Consider the following 21,453-nt stretch of genomic DNA (forward strand, 5'->3'; position numbering starts at 1 on the left):
TTTTAGTCTCGCTGGCTGAGCGCATCTTCACACTTTCCATAGCCCACCCCAAGTTCTGCCAAAGGAAGCAGATCAAGGTTTGCTTTTGTTCATGCAGTTAAGAATCTTAAAGCAATTAAGCTCCGTGGGCCACAGAGGTATCAGGGACTCCTGCATGTGCAGAAGCTGGGTTGTGTGTCCACACGTGGAGTCTCAATGTGGGAGAGTGTCTTAGGAGCCAGAGAGACTTGATGGTATCTGAGTGGCCCTTGAGAAGCTGGGGACACACAGATCCTCAGAAAGGACAGAGCTAGGCTGCCTGGAGAAAATGACACTCATTTCCAGACTTCAGAACAGGCGCAAGTGAGAAGTTGCTGTGGTTTGTCTTGTTTCCTTTTGGCTGTTGATAGCTCTACACAGCTCTATGTAAAATTTCCTACCTCTGTCTGAATGTTACTGGAGGGTCAGTTCAACCTAAAATATGGAGCATGTCCAAGGATGGCTCAACTAATAACTTTTAGAAAGTTAATAAACTTTAGTTTTTGAGCAGATTTAGTTTTATAGGAAGATTGAGCAGAAAGTACAGAGAGTTCTCACGTTCCCTGTCTCCAGTTTCCCTAGTTATTAACATCTTGGTTTAGTCTGGTATGTTTGCTACAACTGATGAGCCAATAACGATTATCTAAAGCTCATAGTTTATATTAGGGTTCAGTATTAGTGTTGTTTCTTCTGTGTGTTTTGACAAATGTATACTGACATGCATCCACTATCACAGTGGTAACATTTTCAGTGTGTTTTAGGGAAAAAAAAAAACACAACTTTTCTTTGATTGGCCTGGGGTAGAAAGGGGAAGAGAGGAAACTGGCTTTGGTTGAGCTTTGTGTGTATGTGTGTGTGTGTCCTGGGGACCTCAGTTGAGCCATGATATATTTATGTATAATAGTAAATTTAACTGTTTAGCAACCCTGAAATGTATCAGTTATTGCATAGATGAGGAAACAGAGCCCAAGGAAGAGTGAGAACCTTGTTCAGGGAAATGATGGAACCAGGAGAGGTATACCAGTCTGGTAGAGTTGATTCAGAATTTGTGCTGATCACCATTATATTTTCTTTCACTTCAGCTCCAATCCTGCATCAGAAAATTAAGTCCTCTATCCTTCTTCTTTTTTCAGTACTGATAAATCAGAAAGTTGTTTACAAAGTTATTTGTAAAAAACCAAGTATTTGTTAAAAAAAATAAAGTGAACTGTTAAGTTTAAGTATCACAATAGTTTTCTGAATCTCAGTATATAATACTGTGGTTTACTTACCACACTCTGCTTATGTTAATGAATAAAGCAGCATGCCCAAGCAATTTTTTTCAACCTTTGGCAAATCACAGCCTCTTAGGCCCCTATTTCCTCACTTTGACCTTCGGTGCTAGAGCGAACAGCATGAATCTGGGCTCTCCAGCTTGTCTGCTGGGGTTGAATTCCACCTCCATGGTTTATTAGCAATTGCCTTGAACAAAATATGTTTTCTTAGAATCCTTGGAATAGGATCTATTCCATAACTTGTTGTGAAGATTAACGAGTTAAAACAGTACCAGAGGCAAAGTAAATACATAACACATGATGCTGCTGTTGCTGAAGATGATGACATGTACAATTTGGAGGAGAAGCTCCTTCCAGTTCTATAATTCTGTAAATAGGTATAGTCAGGTATAGTGAATGTGAGTGTTTTCCATTCTAAGTTATTCAATTAAAACAAGCTATTGTGAAAATTTGTATGATGCAACCCTCTGACTAAAAGCAAAATGAAAATAAATTATGGCCATTTCCTAATGTTCAGGGAAATACCTCTGATAACTTAAGAAACTTTAATAGTCATTAAGAACAAAACTATAAATCGAGGCACAAAGTCTTTTCCCTCTGTGATCAGTTTCTCTACCTTTGAAGGTAGTTTTAGTAGAAAGTCTTTGTAAAGAAAGGTTGAATGTCTGGTTTCCAGAGTGCCCTGGAATTCGGATTTCTGATGTAGATTCATTAAGTATGGATTTATCAAGTGCGACCAGAAACTTTGTAGATACCATGTGACCATCCTATATTCCAATCATTTTAATTCTATGGCTAATGTCTCTTGAATGATTTTTCAAATAACCTGGATTTTTAAATTAAAAATGGTTTTCTATAAGTTTGCAAACTTTGGACTTAATGATTTCTTTTTGCAGGAATTCTTAGAGCCTTTAATAAGCTCATATTATACTGTAAATCTCTAAAAGGAGTTTTTGGTATTCTGTGCTTCATGTATATTTGGATATAGAAGACTTTTGTGGAAAACTTTTTAACATCTCCAACATGTGCATTTAAAAAAACACAACTTGCAAACTATGGCCTTTTTCAGCGAGATGGACACTGAAGTGTTGAAAAATTTAAGAAAGGGAACCATCTAATGAGTTTGTGTGATAGTCAAAGATCCATATTTGCAATCCTGTGCTTGATGGTACAGCCCAAGGGGTCTTTCTCTCCATAGTTCTCTGAGTCTGTGCTTCCTTTGACTGAGGCTGAATCTGGCCTCTGTACCCCGACATCAAATTAAATCTCAGAGGTAGACTTTTGGGTGAAGTAGAAAAGAATAGCTTAATGCTTTCCCAGGCAAAGGGGCCACAGTGGACTAATGCCCTCGAAACTAAGTGTCCCAACCTGGAATAGGCAGTGAGGAGTTTTATAGTAATGATTCAAAGACAGCGTGACAGCTCAGGGCATTCTTCTCCTTGGTTAGTGGTGAGGTAGTGGGACTCCGCATCCTCAACCTTCTGGGTCCAACCGATCTTGGGTCTAAGTGCTGTGGGCAGTTTATGGTTAACTTCTCCCACCTGGTAAGAGTTTCAGTATCTGCAAAACAGCTCAAAGATATTGTCATGAATGTCCCTTGAAGGGGAACCAGGACCCTGCCCCAAAGCTGCACTATTATTTCTTAACTGTTCTTCCCTTGTCTCTGCATCCTCTCCCTTCCCTAATCAGCGACTATTTGAACCTGCCGGTGGAAACTCAGGGAAGGTCACGGTGGCTGAATGAAGCCTATTTCCTGTAATCAAGAAATGGGGACAAAGAAAGATTTTTATGTTCAGTGGCCCCACAAGGTCCTGCTCAATTTCATGATCTGGAGTCAGTTCAGTTCAGTTGCTCAGTCATGTCCGACTCTTTGCAACCCCATGGACTGTGGCATGCCAGGCCTCCTTGTCCATCACCCACTCCTGGAGTTTACTCACACTCTTGTCCATTGAGTCGGTGATGCCATCCAACCATCTCATCCTCTTTCATCCTCTTCTTCTCCTGCCTTCAATCTTTCCTAGCATCAGGGTCTTTTGAAATGAGTCAGTTCTTCGCATCAGGTGACCAAAGTATTGGAGTTTCAGCTTCAACATCAGTCCTTCCAATGAATATTCAGGATTGATTTCTCCTAGGATTGACTGGTTTGATCTCTTTTCAGTCCAAGGGACTCTCAAGAGTATTCTCTAACACCACAGTTCAAAAGCATCAATCTTCGTCGCTCAGCTTTCTTTATAGTCCGATTCTCACATCCATACATGACTACTGGAAAAACTATAGCCTGACTAGACAGACCTTTGTTGGCAAAGTAATGTCACCGCATTTTAATATGCTGTCTAGGTTGGTCATAGCTCTTCTTCCAAGGAGCAAGTGTCTTCTAATTTCATGGCTGTAGTCCCCATCTGCAGTGATTTTGGAGCCCCTAAAAATAAAGCACGTTACTGTTTCCACTGTTTCCCCATCTATTTGCCATGAAGTGATGGCACCAGATGCCATGATCTAAGTTTTCTGAATGTTGAGCTTTAAGCCAACTTTTTCATTCTCCTTTTTCACTTTCATCAAGAGGCTTTTTAGTTCTTCTTCACTTTCTGCCATAAGGGTGGTGTCATCTGCATACCTGAGGTTATTGGTATTTCTCCCTGCAATCTTGATTCCAGCTTGTGCTTCATCCAGCCCAGCATTTCTCATGATGTACTCTGCATATATGTTAAATAAGCAGGGTGACAATATACAGCCTTGACATAGTCCTTTCCCTATTTGGAATCAGTCTGTTGTTTCATGTCCAGTTCTAACTGAAAGGAATATTGTTGGACTAAGCACCTGTGATTTAAGTGAGCTGCATGGCTTAGGAGACATTGCATGGGTCTGGATGTCAGGAGACCTTAGGTTCCAATGCAGGCTCATTTCCAGATTATGGATAATCTTGGTGTTAAAAGGTGATTAAAGATGACAATTTAGGTGATACACACAAACTTAACACTTCATGGAGTGAATAGTCTCCTTTCAGAGAACTGCAAAATGGGGTGAGAAGCTTTTATAAGATAATGAATAAAAACAAATAGAAAACATCTGATTAGCTGGGACTGGGTTGACAAAGTCAACCTTCTTTAGGGTAAGAAGGCCCAGAATTGGTGTTTAGGGATTGGCTGACTAAATACACTGAGTTACTGGTCAAGCGGAACATTTACAGGGACATGAAGGTTTGGTTGGCCGACATGGCATGCTCGGAGGGAGTGGCTCCATCTTGGGCCTTAACAGTTACTTCAACATTGGGTAAAGCCACTTAACTTCCATAGGGCTTCCTTTCTTCTGTAAAATAAATGGGCTTCTACATGAGATAATCCAGTGTTCGTGGACATAAAAAAAAATAAGCCAAATCTCAAGTAAATAAAGGAATGCAAGTTAAAATAGTGACGGGCTTCAACATTTCACTTGGGAAGTGAGGAACAATTAAAGGGGATGATGTTGAATATCAGCAGGAGCAAGGCTGGTAAAGGGGTAGATTAGTGCCATCTTTCCATGTAGCATCATATCAAGAACCTGGCGTGCTGCAGTCCATGGGGTTGCAAAGAGTCCGACACGACTGAGCGACTGAACTGAAGAACCTCAAAATAAGTTGTACATCCTTTGATTTTATAATCCCACTTCCAAAGAACCATCAAAAGGAAAGACCTAGAAAAACAAGCTAATTTAATTAGGAATTTTTCAACACAATCTATTAACCTAGTAACTAGCTCAACGTAACAATGAAATGACTATAGATGCCCGTGTAGAGGATGCAGTGCACACATGGAAAGTAAGATCACAAGGAATGTTTAATAATATGGAAAATGCTTAAAAAGGAATGTTATATTACTGAAAAAGAATTACACGCAGCTCTTTTTATAGTGTGGTTCTAATTAAATTTAAAAACTGTGTACATATACATACTTAGGAAAACCTAAGGGCGTTTTCTTTGGGTGTTGGGAAAGTGTGTTTTTTCCTTTTCATTATGTTTTTATATTTTTATCCTTTAGTTAATGAGCGTGCATTTCTTTTATACACACAAAAGGAAGTTATTTTCAGAAAAAGCTAAATTGATAAATAAAATGAAGGATATAAACTGGTTGATTTCTGAGTGTTCTTGTAAACCACACATCTGTGATTTAGATTACATTTTAGAAAAAAATTGGCAGAATGAAGGAAGCAAAATGTTATAAACAAAATCAATACATATTTTATTGATTTAATAGAGTGGAATTTGGAAGTGGCCTGCTTGCCTTGAGGCCTTTAAACTGTGCTTATAGTGTTAGAAGTTGGAACACTCAGATGTGGGTAGGCAGGATATCTGTGTTAATTAAATGCTCTTAAAGTAACAGCTGCTTCCTTGAGAGAACATTGCCTCCAGTGAAACTTTAACTCCTGCAATAGCCAACTGTTGCAGTCTGGGACCATAAAGGAAATTGTTTAGGGTTTGCATACTGTAGGAAAAAGACCCCAGGGATGGTGAAGCAATAGCAGAGTTTAAGATTTTGTTGTAAAGCGAAGTGGTATAATATAGCAGTTAAGTGCACAGGTCCTGGAGTCAGTAAATATGGGTTATAATTGTAAGGACACAGACTTGAGTCAAGCTCATAACCTTGGGCGAGTAACTTAACCTCTTTTACTTCATTTTCCAAATCTGTAAAATCACTGCTTTCTAAAACCACTGTCGGAGTTAAGATAATGTATACAAAGTCCTTTGAACAATGCCTAATCCATAGTAAGCACTTAATATAAATATTGCTTTTTTATGTGATTATGAAGTCATGTCCTTAACTCATGGTTTATTTATCTATAAAATCAGCATGATAATAGTAACTGTTTGTAGGTTTGTTTTGAGAAATAAATGAAAATAAACATATAAAAGATATGTCTCAGTGCTATATATATATATACACACACACACAGTAAGCAAAAAGTACTAGTTGTTAAAAAATGAGAAAAGACATTCAGCCTTCCATATCTGTACATTTCATATGTATGAATTTAGCCAATGACTGAAAAATTAAAAAAAAAAAAATTCCAGAAGTTTCCAAAAAGCAAACTTTGAATTTGCTGTGCACTAGCAACCCACTCCAGTATTCTTGCCTGGAGAATCCCATGGACGGAGGATCCTGGTAGGCTGCAGTCCATGGGGTTGCTAAGAGTCAGACACACTGAGCAACTTTACTTTCACTTTTCACTTTCATGCACTGGAGAAGGAAATGGCAACCCACTCCAGTGTTCTTGCCTGGAGAATCCCAGGGACGGGGGAGCCTGGTGGGCTGCTGTCTGTGGGGTCGCACAGAGTCGGACACGACTGAAGCGACTTAGCAGCAGCAGCAACTATTTACACAGCATTTACATTGTATTAAGGTATGATAAGTAATCTAAAGATGATTTAAAATATATGGGAGGATGTTGCATGGGTTATATGCAAATGCTATGCTTTTACTACCAAAATATTGATTTTCTCTGCCCACTGAACCTGAATAAATCCTCTGCCAACTGAGAACACAGTAGGCTAGTTCCTCAGGACTGTGCCTCTCTTCCATGGGGAACTGAGAGACTTCATTTAGCCTGGGTCTCCTGGTTTTAAGGTAAATGATAAGACTCAGACTAATAAAATTAAAGTGAAAGTCGCTCAGTCCTGTCCAACTCTTTTTGACCCCATGGACTATACAGTCCATGGAATTCTCCAAGCCAGAATTCTGGAGTGGGTAGCCTTTCCCTTCTCCAGGGGATCTTCCCAACCCAGGGATAGTCTTGCATTATTCTTCTTGCTTTGTTTCAAAACCTTCATAGCTGGCAGCAGGTAGCCAGGTGATTGGGTCCCTTTGTCTCTGGTTTATTGTGGTGTGGCCTTATTTCTGAAATGCAAAAAGAAAGAAAACTACAAGGGGTGGTCTGAGGTGTAGGTAAGCACCAGGTGATGGATGTAATTAGCATAGAATAAAAGACTAATAGGTGCAGATTGTAGCTCCTGAGGAGTGAGGGGGCCAATAGGTGCAGGATGTAGTTTACATGGGGTCAGATTTGTTGTTCAGTTGTTCAGTTATGTTTGACTATTTGAGACCCCATGGACTGCAGCAGGCCAGGTTTCCTTGTCCTTCGTTATCTCCCAGAGTTTATTCAAACTTATGTCCATTGAGTCAGCCATGCCGTCCAACCATCTCATCCTCTGTCATCCCCTTCTCCTGCTGTCTTCAGTCTCCAGCCTCAAGGTCTTTTCCAGTGAGTCAGCTCTTCGCATCAGGTGGCCAAAGTATTGGAGCTTCAGCTTCAGGGTCAGCTTAGTTTTGAGAAAAGCAAACTTTGTTGTAGACTACAGATTAGGAACACTTAAAGTAAAAAGAGTGATCAGTCCTGCTCACCATTCTCTTTATCTTCTTTGTTCTCAGGAGAGAAAAGAAAGAAAAACTTGTTCCTCTTTTTTCCTTTTCAATACAACAGTGTCACACAGGACTTGATCATCATCCTGAAGTTTGGTGTCTGGGGGAGTGGGGGTGGGACCTGGAACCAATCTCCATGGACACAGAGGGACAACTGTACTAAAAATTGTTAAGAAAAAATGTTAGAAGTCGCAATCTATTTCTTTCTTCTCCAGTATTCTATTCTCCCTTTCTGAGAGAATTCTCTCTGGAAAATCCATGAAGGGTAAGATCGCTAAGGATCCTCTTGTAAGAGGTAAGATCTGCTAAGGATCCTTGTGGGATCACTGAACAATTAAAACTCCATCAGAGGTGACGAGCTTCTTGAAAGAGAAGAAACCAGCTTTGGTTTTGTGTATTCTGAGGACTGTTTTTTTGGGCTTCCCAGGTCGTGCTTTTGGTAAAGAACCCACCTGCCAATGCAGGAGACACAGGGACTCAGGTCTGATCCCTGGGGTCGGGAAGATCCCCTGGAAGAGGAAATGGCACCCCACTCCAGTATTCTTTCCTGGAAAACTCCATGGGCAGAAGAGCCTGGAGGGCTACTGTCCAGGGGGTCGCAAACAGTTGGACACCACTGAGCACAGGGCTGATTTTGTAGTGGCTCAAAAGCAGCTCTCTGATGGAGGAAGTGGAACAAGATCGTGACGATAGAGTACGGAGCACTTTCCCAGGTTGCAGGAGCCCTGATTCTCCCAGGCTCTGCTGTCTCTGGCTGTGACCTCAGGCCAGCTTTAGATTGACTCCTAGTTGCTTGTAACAAGGAGCAATTAGACTTCTTTATCTCTCTCAGGGAAGGAAGGTCAAAGCAGGTGGTGGATCAGAAGTCCTTGGTAAAGTTTGTCTAATTCTTAATTTTCTCAACTATAATGCAAAAGAAGAGAACCACTTTCTCTGAGGTTAGACAGTTGTTTTTCCCTGGAGGCAGTTCTCCTGATTTCTAGTTCATTGTTCCTGGGTGAATCAATTTTTGTCACATATGATTTGGAATCATTTCAATTGTTCTATGGATAATTATATTCAGCTATGAGTTTGTGTTTTAAACTTTTATCCTTGATTCATATAAATTACTTTGAAAATTAATATGAGTAAAATCATGGTTTCAAAAATTCTTTGTAAGTGATTCCATGATGGCTTCTATGTTCCTTCTCACTGACGTCTTACAGATTTTAATGTAGAGTACAAGTCAGAAAATCTTCATTGGTTTTCTTAGCATTCTAGTCAAAGATCTCAAAAATCTCTCTATGTTTTAGTGAGTGGGAATGGATTGATCATGAGTTGGCCATGTTTTACTCAAAATGCTTCTTCTCTATTAGTTTATTTTCTTTCTTAAACACTTTAGGGTACTTGCAGGATCTGAAGCTGTGAGTCATAAGGTAATAACTTTAAGTACAGGGAAGATAAAAGGTTCGGTTGTTTATAGCATCTTTAGTTGGTTGGTAATACTATCCAGAGTGCTGAGAAGAATATCAGGCTTGTAGGAGCTCTGCAAATAGCACAGCAAGCCAGCAAAAGCTATGATAGATTATTGATGATGTTTCTGTGTTGGGCAGATATAGGAAGGCGCTTGTATTGTATAGGTATCGTCGTAAAATTATTCAGAAGAGCAATAGTAAATATGAATCTCTTCAAGGCACATCATTAACATTGCCCATCAAGAATTTCCATTCCAGAGAGAGCCTGAAAGGATAGCTGGGATCCAGGTTTTTCCCTTGCTGTGCACAGATTATCTCAGATACATATGATGATATCTCATATACATATGATGCCAGCATATGATATCAGCATATTTATGTCAACATGGAGCACACATTCTCCTCTGATTAGACTGAATGTGTAATTATGAAATAAACTGTTGTTGTTCAGTTGCTAAATTGTGTCTGATTCTTTGTGACCCCATGGACTGTAGCATGCTAGGCTCCTCTGTCCTCCGCTGTCTCTCAGAGTTTGTTCAAATTCACATCCATTGAGTTGGTGACACCATCTAACCAGCTCATCCTCTACGCCCCTTTCTCATTTTGCCTGCAATATTTCCCAGCATCAGTCTTTCCAATTCCTCTCTACAAAATTAAGTGTTACTAAATCATTTTCTTCAGTTCAGGAAATTTACTAAGAAAGTTTGGGTAAAGAAACCTTTCTGAATTTTTATAAGGAAGAACTCAGAGCAGGGTGGTTTTTCCACTTTGCAAACATCTTTGCACATTTTTGTTGGCTTGTATAGGTATCTTTAGAATACATGATTTTCACATGAACGAAAAAAGGCAAGAGTGGGAAATGGCTTGTAAGAGCATCATTGATTTACAGGGTAACATAGGGTTGTGAAATACTGAGAAGCAGCTGAACTGTACAAGCAAGCAAACAGAATTTGTTTCTATTGCAGCATCAAATTAAGTCCCTCTGGCGAAAAGCCAGTTAGTTTATAAGAGTCCTTATGGAATCTGGCCACCTTTCTGCTTCCTCTTACAAAAATGCTCCCAGTCATTCTGCTGACCCTGAGGTTGCCCACATCAGTGATCAGAGCAAGCTGGGGACAGATGGATTCTGAGGCTCTGACTTGGCCCTATATTGGGGGTCAAGAAATGGAGTTCTCAAGATGTGCCGTTAGGTTTCCTACTGGGGTGTTGTCCTGTAAATCTTGGCTGCCTCTGGACATTGCAGTTTTGTACCAGAGATAAAACAATACTATCATTTTATTTGGTGGAGATAAAACAAATTATCATCTCTGAAATCTTGCTTGATTCAGAATCCTAATTCCCTTTACTATTGTTCTATGGGGTTTTTTTTGTTGTTGTTATTTACTTTTTTTTTTTTTTTGGCCCTTTTCTTCTCTGTTCATCCAAATCTTTCTTTCTTTCCCCTCCCCTGCCACATTCTTCAAGTAAAAAATCAGAGCAATATTTTCCATGTAATACCTACATATGTGGTTTTGTCAACACCAAGAGAAAAATATAAGAGCAGAATTGGAATATGAATAATATACAAATATAGCATACTCTTTCTGATCTGTATTGCACCTAATTTGGTAGTCCAGTTGACTGAAGGATGCATTTTGTTTGATTTTTGAACTTGAAAATTATTACTCTTGCACTCTTTGTTATCCCCTAATGGTGTTACTTCGGGTTGTTTCTGAAATATTAGGATTCAGTGTTTTACGACTATCTCTGTCTTAGAACTCTGAGGAAGAAAAAGAGAAAATCTGAATGTCAATAGAATATATTTTATTTGACATATACTGAACTTTATTCTGTTGCCTTCATCCAGGACCAAGTTCTGCAATTCTGTTTTTCTTGAGATAAGATTTGCTCTCTTATTCCTTTGACATATTTTATAATAATAGTGTTACATTTACATGGGGCTTTGTAATTAAGAAAATATTTCTGTCACATGAGTTTAGTTCCTCGGTTCTTTGTCTTGTCACAACAAAAATTGGAGTGACGGACATTAAAGCCCTCGGCGCGTCACAGCTCTTGGGTCTTGGACAAACCGTGTTATAGTTCTTAGGCAAATCAGTGTTACAGCTCTGTTTTATTTAGAAGATAGCAGGAGAATCCATCCTCAGAGTGTGAGGGCATGCCAACCCAAAGACTCGAAGAGAAGAGAGTGGAGGAGTGCACGGGGAGGGAGAGAGAGTGAGAGAGAGAGAGCGCACACATACGTGGGAGAGAGAGAGTCCGTCAGAAAGTGCTTTGGCTCCTCCTTTTACATGTTTTTTCCTCCCCCTGGGCCTGCCCTATGCAAATTGGGCTTAGCCAGGAGTGCTGTTTGTTCTGCCTGAAGTCTTCACTCTGGTCCTCAGACCTTCCTTTGACCTTCCTTGTCTTTTAGCCACAGCCATTTTGGACTCCTTTTCCCTATTCTACCTACCTAACATTTCTAAATGGACTATTTCATTTGGCCTTTTCTGGGACACTGGAAGAGGCAAGATGGATGGCCCCATTTTTGAAAGAGGAAACACATGTTCATAAAAACCAAGGTTAGAATCCAGATCTTCGGATTCATGTCTACCCTTCCTACATCACTGTGGCACAAGGAGCCACAGAAATAGATTTACTTTTCTTTCTCCCTTTTCTCTTCCTGGTAGATGAACATTAGAATCTTGGTTTTTGACATTATTTTCTGATTAAGGACTTACTAGATAGCATATTTGGAGAAGGCAATGGCACCCCACTCCAGTACTCTTGCCTGGAAAATCCCACAGATGGAGGAGCCTGGTAGGTTGCAGTCCATGGGATCGCTAAGAGTCGGACACAACTGAGCAACTTCACTTTCATGCATTGGAGAAGGAAATGGCAACCCACTCCAGTGTTCTTGCCTGGAGAATCCCAGGGATGGGGGAGCCTGGTGGGCTGCCGTCTATGGGGTCGCACAGAATTAGACATGACTGAAGCAACTTAGCAGCAGCAGTAGCAGCAGATAGCATATTGAAAAGCAGAGACATTACTTTGCCAACAAAGGTCCGTCTAGTCAAGGCTATGGTTTTTCCAGTGGTCATGTATGGATGTGAGAGTTGGACTGTGAAGAAAGCTGAGCACTGAAGAATTGATGCTTTTGAACTGTGGTGTTGGAGAAGACTCTTGAGAGTCCCTTAGACTGCAAGGAGATCCAACCAGTCCATTCTGAAGGAGATCAGCCCTGGGATTTCTTTGGAAGGAATAATGCTAAAGCTGAAACTCCAGTACTTTGGCCACCTCATGCGAAGAGTTGACTCATTGGAAAAGACTCTAATGCTGGGAGGGATTGGGGGCAGGAGGAGAAGGGGATGACAGAGGATGAGATGGCTGGATGGCATCACTGACTCGATGGACGTGAGTCTGAGTGAACTCTGGGAGTTGGTGATGGACAGGGAGACCTAGTGTGCTGTGATTCATGGGGTCGCAAAGAGTCGGACACGACTGAGCAACTGAACTGAACTGAACTGATGATATAGTTAGAGAATGAGTTATTGCCCCATATGCTGTTAGCTAAGAAGTTATAATACTTAGCTGATTAGTGACTAAATGAAATTATTATAATAGAAAAACTTGAAGAATAAGGTGGTTATTAACTGTAAAAGTTCAGTCACAAATAATGAAATAAACCCCAAATAAAAGTGGGTTGCTCAGCTGGTAAAGAATCCACATGCAACCCAGGAGACCCTGGTTCAATTCCTGGGTCTGGAAGATCCATTAGAGAAGAGATATGTTACCCACTCTAACGGATCTTCCAGACCCAGGAATTGAACCAGGGTCTCCTGGATTGCATGTGGATTCTTTACCAGCTGAGCTGGGCTTCCCTGGTGGCTTAGCTGGTAGAAAATCTGCGTGCAGTGCAGGAGACCTGGCTTCGATCCCTGGATTGGGAAGATCCCCCGAGAAGGGAACGGCTTCCCACTCCAATACTCTGGCCTGGAGAAGTCCATGGACTATTCATGGGTTCGCAGAGAGTTGGACATGACTGAGCAACTTTCACTCACTCACTCACCCAACAGTGGCTTAAACCGGAAAGCAGTTCACATTCCCTGTCAAGTAAAATTCTGGAAGAATAGGCTGGTATGGAGACTTTGCCTTGCAAATACCCCGAACACCCACACTCCTTCTGGCTCTCTGCTCTGGTAGCCTGAGGTGTGGTTCTGTTTCTTATGTGCAAGGCAGCCTTCTCAATCTGGGCAACAAAAGGGAGAGAAGCATAAAGATAAACCCATGAATAAAAAGGAAGCTTTTACCTTCATGAGGGAAGTAGAAATGAACAATATAAATAAGCAAATGTATTATGTTAGTTGGTTATCACTGCTCAGGGAAAGGATCTGGGGATCGAAGCATCATAATTTTAATGAGATAGGTGTGGCCACAGCGTCAAGGTCACATTTGATGGAAAATTTGAAAGGGATGAGGTAGAAAGAGGGATGTCTAGGGGAAGAATGTTTGTGTCAGAGGGAACCGCAAATGGCAAGGTTGATTTTGGTTTGTTTGAAAAAAAAAGCAAAGATGCTAGTGTGGCTGGAGAAGGGTGAGCAAAGGGAAGACAAACAGGAGATGAGAGAGGTAAGGGGGAAAACAGATTACATGGTAAAATACCTTACTGGCCATCACAAGGCCTTCAGCGTTCACACTAAGATGAGAAGATGTTGGAGGCCTAGGGCAGAGAGGGGATGTGATATAAGTAACACCTAATAGGAACCTTGGCTCCATGCTGAGACATGCCTAAAGGGGAGGCAAGAGGAGAAGCAGGGAGGTCCAGTAGGATGCTCCTGCAGTTCAGTGGAATTGGTGGTGGCTTGGACCAGTGTGGTAGCAATGGAAACAGTGAGAAGTATTTGGATTCTTGATATGTTTTGGAAAAAAGTGAACATTAAATTTATAATGCTGTACTAACGCATTACTACAAACAGTGGTTGAAAACAACACAATTGATTATCTCACAGTTTTCACTGGTCAGAGTCCAGGCATAAATCCTGGTTCTCTGCTTCAGGTTGTCATCACACTGAAATCAAGGTGTCCACGGGGGTCCCTTCTTATTCGGAGGCTTGAGTCAGGAAGAACCTTCTCCCAAGCTCATTTAGGTTGTTGGCAGAGTTCATTGCTTTGTGACAGCAGAACTCCTAGGGGCATGCTTCTTTAAGTTCAGTCTCTAGCCCACTGGCTAAGAGAGTCTTAGTCATGAGAATGACATCCCATCACCTTTGTTTTATTCGGTTGATTGGACATATCATTAGTTCTGGGGAGGGAGGGAACTTCTGTGTACTAGGAGGCTGGAATTATTGGAGGTCACCCTAAGGTCTGTCCACCACAATGAACAAACAGTTTTGTTTGTCTACTTAGATGTGTGAGGCAAAGAAGAGAACAAATGAAAACCTGAAGTTGCATTTACTGAGATAAAGAAGACCCAGGGAGGGGAGATCAAGAGCTCAATTTTGGCTACAGCAACAAAAACAAAATACTGAGCTGCCTGTTACACATCCACAGGTTGCTGTGTCCTTCTCCAGGGGATCTTCATGACCCAGAGATCAAACCTGTGTCTCTTAGGTCTCCTGCATTGGCAGGCAGGTTCTTTACCATTAGCACCCCTTGGGGTGTGTTCACATTCACCCACAGGGAGATATCAAATAGTTGCATGTATGATATAGAATTAAGAGAAAAGGTGAGAGATATAAATATAGGACTCATTAGCCACATTTAAAATAAGTGGTATTTAAAGCCAAGGAATGAGGTTGCTAGGGAATTGAGAATAGACAGAAAACAGGACTAGACCTGGAGGTCCCCAACATGAAAAAGCCAGAGAGTCTACGGAGAAGCAGGAAGGAAGGGAGATGAGAAGGGAGAAGAGCGGAGAAGCAGGAAGAAAGGGAGATGAGAAGGGAGAAGAGTGTCTGAGAGTATAGAGTACTTATAGTATCTTTATAGGTTAATTTGATTCATTTCAATCTCAGAAAGCCAAGTTTTTTTTTTCTTTTGTCTCTCAGTCTGGGGAGACACCTACCCACCCCGCTAGCTCTTTCTCTCTGAATGCACTGCTTTTTTGAATGCCCTTAGATGTCAGAGGTTAATGGAAACAAATTGTGAAAGTTCAACAAACAGTTTGCATTCTTGCCAAACAAGCCAACCTAATTCCACCTGAGAGTGTACAAGATGGTCAGTGGGAGGGTGGTACTATTTTATTTTGGGACCAACCAAATAGAAAGCAGGCTGCTCTGGGAAGCATGTAACCCCTGGTGTCAGGTGACACAGATCAGGCTCTACCTCAAAAGCAAAGGCTTAAAACAATGACAAGAGAATGAGCCTTCCATTAATGTCCTAGCAGTGGACAGGACAGGCCTTTCTGTCTATACCTTCCGACATTTATTTCCGTGTACAGAAATCATTAAAAGTATTAAAGCATAAGACCTTTCTATGGGCATAATGAACTACCCTTTGTTCACCTAATCATATATTGGAGTTAAAGATATGTTTCAATACCATTTACTTTGGGTTAAAATCATTTCTGTTCTTACAGGACACAGAGAAAAAAAATCATGAAATTCTAAGTGGTTAAAATAGAAAAGAGGATTCCACTTGTGCAAATTCAGTACTTTCTTTGTAATTAGCATTGTAGATGATGTATAAATGCATGTACATCTGCCGTGTCATTAGCTGTGTTTGTTGAAGCTACGTTACTCAATTCCTAGTGCTTGTTACACCTAGAACAAAACCCTAAATGTTCACTTAGAAAAATATATCTTTTCACCAATTTCCACTCAAGCATTTCTTAGGTGTCTTCATTGCCTGGCAAAGTGTGCACAGGTGACAAGTTATTAAGCCTTTTTAAAAACAGTGGGTAGCACTGATTCAGAAATAATCATCTTTTCAAACAGTGGGCAAATAATTCTATCAGCTCTCTTGCACAAATTTGGTTACAGTCCTCATCTATCAAGTGAGGAAACAGAAGCAGAGTTTGACAGCTTTCTCTGAAAGCAGGGGGAGCAAACGCTGCCCTTGGCAGTGAGGCAGGCTGCCTCCTGTAAGACCACACAGCTGACATCCTGGTGGGGACCCGCGGAGTCCGGAAGCAGGAGTTACCGCCGGGGAATGAAATGGCTGCATTGCTTTTCACATGGGCCTGGAGGTCAACTTAGTTTATTTGTTTTTAATTTAGCTGAAATTATAGGCTGGTTGAAAGATTCCTTTGACGGTGGGGGTCTTTTGAACGAGTCACATAAACTTTTGGTTTCTTTCTCACTTTCCTCCAACCCCTTGTCCCCTTTGCAGGATTAAAAAAGCACTTGGGAGGTATACATTAATCTTGCTGGCGTTGTCAGAAGTGATCAGCGAGTTTTATTAAAAGCTCTGGGACTGCCTGAAAGACCTCCTTGTCTGAGTTTGAAATGAAAGGGACATGTTAAGATCTTGGGGCACGTTGTCAGGACCCTTCTCCCTGCCCCTTGGACTATGAGCTGACACCCCTGGAGGAAGCTGAGAAGCCCTCCTTTGTTGAAGGGATTTCCCTGGTGAACGGAAACGACTTGGCCCCTGTTGGCATGAGCTCTCCAAGCTGGGGTGGGCTTGGTGCCCTGCTCCTGCTGCTGCTGCTCCCAGGCTGGGCCAGCCCCACCTTTGTCCGTGTTAACCAAGGGGTCAGGGTGATGAAGGGCAGTTCCGCCTTCCTGTCTCAAGATGACCTGAAGTTCACCATCCCCAAAGAGAAAGATGCCTGCAAAGTGGAAGTCGTGATGAATGAGCCAATAACCCAGAGGGTTGGGAAACTCACTCCACAGGTAGGTCATATCTGAGATTTGCTATCTAGCAGTGTGTATGAATCTGAGTGTGTGAGAATGTTAGGGAGGGAGGGCGGAGAGGAGAGAGAGAAAAAAATAAAAGGTCTTCCTTCAAGCTACCAGAGGTGAATGCTGTTAAGAAGTTCAGATTTGAAATGGTGGAGTTGCAACTGGTGGGCATAATACTGCATTGTTTTTTCTATGCAAGGTGAAACCTGTTAAAATTTTTTTGAGGTATAATTGACATTCAACGTTAGTTTCAGGTGTACCAGGTAATGGTTTGATATTGGTCAAAACTATTTTTGAATGTTCTTGGCTGACTGTGAATTACAAAACCAACAGGAGTTACTCCTGTTTATGTTAATACCTGTGGTGGAAGGCTGGTTCAAACTAATGGATGGATGGATTTTTAAATGAAAAATACACAAATTGACAAGTCTTTCCAATTTATCCTCTCTATTGAAGATAATGCATGTAAATCTTACTAAGGTGAGGGAATCAAATACCACTCATTTTAGGTACATCAGCACTCTCTGAGAAACTTAGGGGGGAAACAGAGGAAAATGGGGACAGAGAGAGAAAATGAAAACAGGGCCAGCCTTCCAAGGGTTGGAGTGGGCAGTCTCCTGTGTAGTGTGATGTGGTCAATCTCTATGGGACTATTACTGCCCCAGATTATCTCACCCTGGCCAGTCAAGGTGCTTTTGGATAAGATGTCAGGGTTCCAGGACAATTTTAGGACACACTTGTACTGCAGAATAGCAAAAATAAAACATGAAGACATTTTTTATCTATCACCATCACTCAAACATTCCCTTGAATAATGGAAGAGATCTGAAAAAGAGATATGAAGATACTTTAAATAGTCACTGTTCTTCAAAAATGTCCACATACATTTTTTTTCTGTTTAATCATGGCCTTGGAGACCTTGTCATTTAAGGGTATTCTGTGCTGAATCTTTTTGTAGGGTAAAGAGTTATCCTCTAATTCACTGGATTTAGGAAAGCCCGAATTATCAAATATTTGTTTAAAGTAAAAGTTTTTCTCTATACACAGTAGAATATCACTTCCAGTTTTATTACTTGTTCTTACTGTGGTTTAACTTTCCTCTCAATGTAAACAGTTTTGAGAATATTTAACACTGGATGTGACTACTTCTTCTGGCAAAATACATCATTTCTATTTGCTGAACTGTGAGCATTAATGTTCTTTCTATTTAGCTAAAAATAAAAAAATCCATTTATTCAAAAGTGATAATAGATGTTGTAAAGAAGAACTAAAGAGACAGAGATAGGGGACTTCCTTGGTGGCTCAGTGGTAAAGATTTGCTTCCAGTGCAAAGAGTGTAGGTTTGACTGATGAAAGAAATCAAAGATGACACAAATAGATGGAGAAATATACCATGTTCATAGATCAGAAGAATCACTATAGTGAAAATGAGTATACTACCCAAAGCAATCTATAGATTCAATACAATCCCTATCAAGCTACCAATGGTATTTTTCAGAGAACTAGAACAAATAGTTTCACAATTTGTATGGAAATACAAAAAACCTTGAATAGTCAAAGCAATCTTGAGAAAGAAGAATGGAACTGGAGGAATCAACCTGCCTGGCTTCAGCCTCTACTACAAAGCCACAGTCATCAAGACAGTATGGTACTGGCACAAAGACAGAAATATAGATCAATGGAACAAAATAGAAAGCCCAGAGATAAATCCACACATCTATGGACACCTTATCTTTGACAAAGGAGGCAAGAATATACAATGGAGAAAAGATGATCTCTTTAACAAGTGGTGCTGGGAAAACTGGTCAACCCCTTGTAAAAGAATGAAACTAGAACACTTTGTAACACCATACACAAAAATAAACTCAAAATGGATTAAAGATCTAAATGTAAGACCAGAAACTATAAAACTCCTAGAGGAAAAATAGGCAAAACACTGTCTGACATAAATCACAGCAGGATCCTCTATGACCCACCTCTCAGAGTAATGGAATTAAAAACAAAAATAAACAAATGAGACCTAATTAAAATTAAAAGTTTTTTCACAATGAAGGAAAGTATAAGCAAGGTGAAAAGACAGCCTTCAGAGTGGGAGAAAATAATAGCAAACAAAGCAACTGACAAAGAATTAATCTCAAAAATATACAAGCAGCTCCTGCAACTCAATTCCAGAAAAATAAATGACCCAATCAAAAAATGGCCAAAGAACTAAACAGACATTTCTCCAAAGAAGACATACAGATGGCTAACAAACACATAAAAAGATGCTCAACATCACTCATTATCAGAGAAATGCAAATCAAAACCACGATGAGATACCATCTCACGCTGGTCAGAATGGCTGCTATCAAAAAGTCTACAAACAATAAATGCCTGAGAGGGTGTGGAGAAAAGGGAACCCTCTTACACTGTTGCTGGGAATGCAAACTAGTACAGCCGCTATGGAGAACAGTGTGGAGATTCCTTAAAAGACTGGAAATAGAACTGCCATATGACACACAGCAATCCCACTGTTGGGCAAAGACACCAAGGAAACCAGAACTGAAAGAGACACGTGTACACCAATGTTCATTGCAGCACTGTTTACAATAGCTAAGACATGGAAGCAACCTAGATGTCCATCAGCAAACGAATGGATAGGAAAGCTGTGGCACATATACACAATGGAATATTACTCAGCCATTAAAAGGAATGCATTTGAATCAGTTCTAATGAGGTGGATGAAACTGGAGCCTATTATACAGAGTGAAGTAAGTCAGAAAGAAAAACACCAGTACAGTATATTAACACATATGTATGGAATTTAGAAAGATGGTAATGATGACTCTATATGCGAGACAGCCAAAGAGACACAGATATAAAGAATAGTCTTCTGGACTCTGTGGGAGAAGGCAAGGGTGAGATGATTTGAAATAATAGCATTGAAACATGTATATTATCATATGTGACATAGGTCACCAGTCCAGGTTCGATCCATGAGACAGGGTGCTCAGAGCTGGTGCACTGGGATGACCCTGAGGGATGGGATTGGGAGGAAGGTGGGAGGGGGCTTCTGGATGGGGAACACATGTACACCCATGGCTGATTCATGTCAATGTATGGCAAAAACCACTACAATATTGTAAAGTAATTAGCCCATTAAAATAAATAAATAAATTAAAAAAAAGAAAACCAAAAAAGGAGTGTGGGTTTGATTTCCAGTCAGCGAGCTAAGAGCCCGCATCCCACATGCCTCATGCCCAAAAAACTAGAACATAAAAAGCAGAAGCAATATTGCAACAAATTCAATAAAGGCTTTAAAAATGGTCCACATTCACCCAAAAAAAATCTTTTAAAAAAAGACTGATACGTACTAGCTCAAATTGACATCTCTAGATATTCCACTTACCTCCTATGGTTATATCTGATTCTGAAACACATCAGAATTCTATGGAGAGCTCTCATGTTGGGAGTATTGCTTATGATATTGTAACTAAGTGTCTCCTTCCAGTTTCCCATGAGCTTTTTCTTTTATCAGTCAGTGATCTTCAGATGGGCATCTAAACAGTGTCAGTTTGTGCTAATGGCCCCAGGTCACACTTGTATTCCCAAGGGTGTAGTAATTGCAACATCTCCCCACTTTCTCCCAACATATAACTTCTGCTGGAAGGTGTGTTTGATTGACGTCTTAAATTAGGGGAAAGGTAGAGGCCTGGGATGGCTTGTGCCTGGAGCCCTGATGCACTAAATGTGATAAGTTGGTGAACATGAATAGGCTCAATAGCAGGCAGTGGAGCCCTCACTACAGGCACTGGGATCAAAAGCAAAACCTTGGGGTTCTGGGGGGCAGCAAAATATAACCCTAATCCTACATGACTGGGGTCCCTGATAGAGCAGGGACTCAGAGCTGTATGGAAAAAAGTGGATGCCTCATAAAGACTGATAATTTGATAATGCTTCCAATCAATATATTTTTTAAAAAATTGTTCAACATTTATTTAGAAGTAAAGCTGACTATTTTGTGAGGGAAGAAGAGAGGAAAAATTCCCCCTGTAGTGCAGAGATATTAAGTTCTGGCCTCAAGCATGCAAAAACAACACCCTATTATTCCCCAGATTCTCCCTCCTTAGAAAGCATTTTGGGGAGAATCTACTGTGACTTAAACCTTTGTGGATATCCTGTCCTCTCCATTCCAAATAGCCTATGACTTCTAAACACATATAGCACTCTCTATGAGAATAATGAAAAAGTCATAATTTTTAGTGATATTTTAATGGTCCTCATCACTTGGCCAGTTCTGAGGCCCTGGAGAGAAAAAAGGGATCCATGTGACCAGAAGTAAGCAAACATTTATTTGGTCACAAGAATCAAGGATTGTAGGAGATCTCTAAGTCATCTCCTTTTCAAACTTTCTCTGATTTTAGGGCAAAAATCCATTACTAGAAAGACGATGTGGAACAAAAACAACATACCTGTCTGGTTTAGGAAAGTCAGCGTTGCAAGGCAAAGGAACAGGGCT

The 21,453-nt window shown here is 40.6% G+C and overlaps 1 protein-coding gene across 3 annotated transcripts in view; it reads left to right on the top strand.

Annotated features, from left to right (window-relative positions):
* The window catches only part of FREM1 (FRAS1 related extracellular matrix 1), a 177,789-nt gene that overhangs the window by 11,339 nt on the left and 144,997 nt on the right, over positions 1-21,453 (top strand). For all 3 annotated transcript variants that reach the window (XM_061425261.1, XM_061425260.1, XM_061425258.1), the window contains exon 2: positions 16,441-16,946. In XM_061425261.1, the coding sequence (XP_061281245.1) occupies positions 16,710-16,946 (237 nt within the window). In that variant the 5' untranslated portion in view covers positions 16,441-16,709. The remainder of the gene's footprint in view (positions 1-16,440; positions 16,947-21,453) is intronic.

The sequence above is a fragment of the Bos javanicus genome, chromosome 8 (genome assembly GCF_032452875.1).
Source record: "Bos javanicus breed banteng chromosome 8, ARS-OSU_banteng_1.0, whole genome shotgun sequence".
NCBI lineage: Eukaryota > Metazoa > Chordata > Mammalia > Artiodactyla > Bovidae > Bos > Bos javanicus.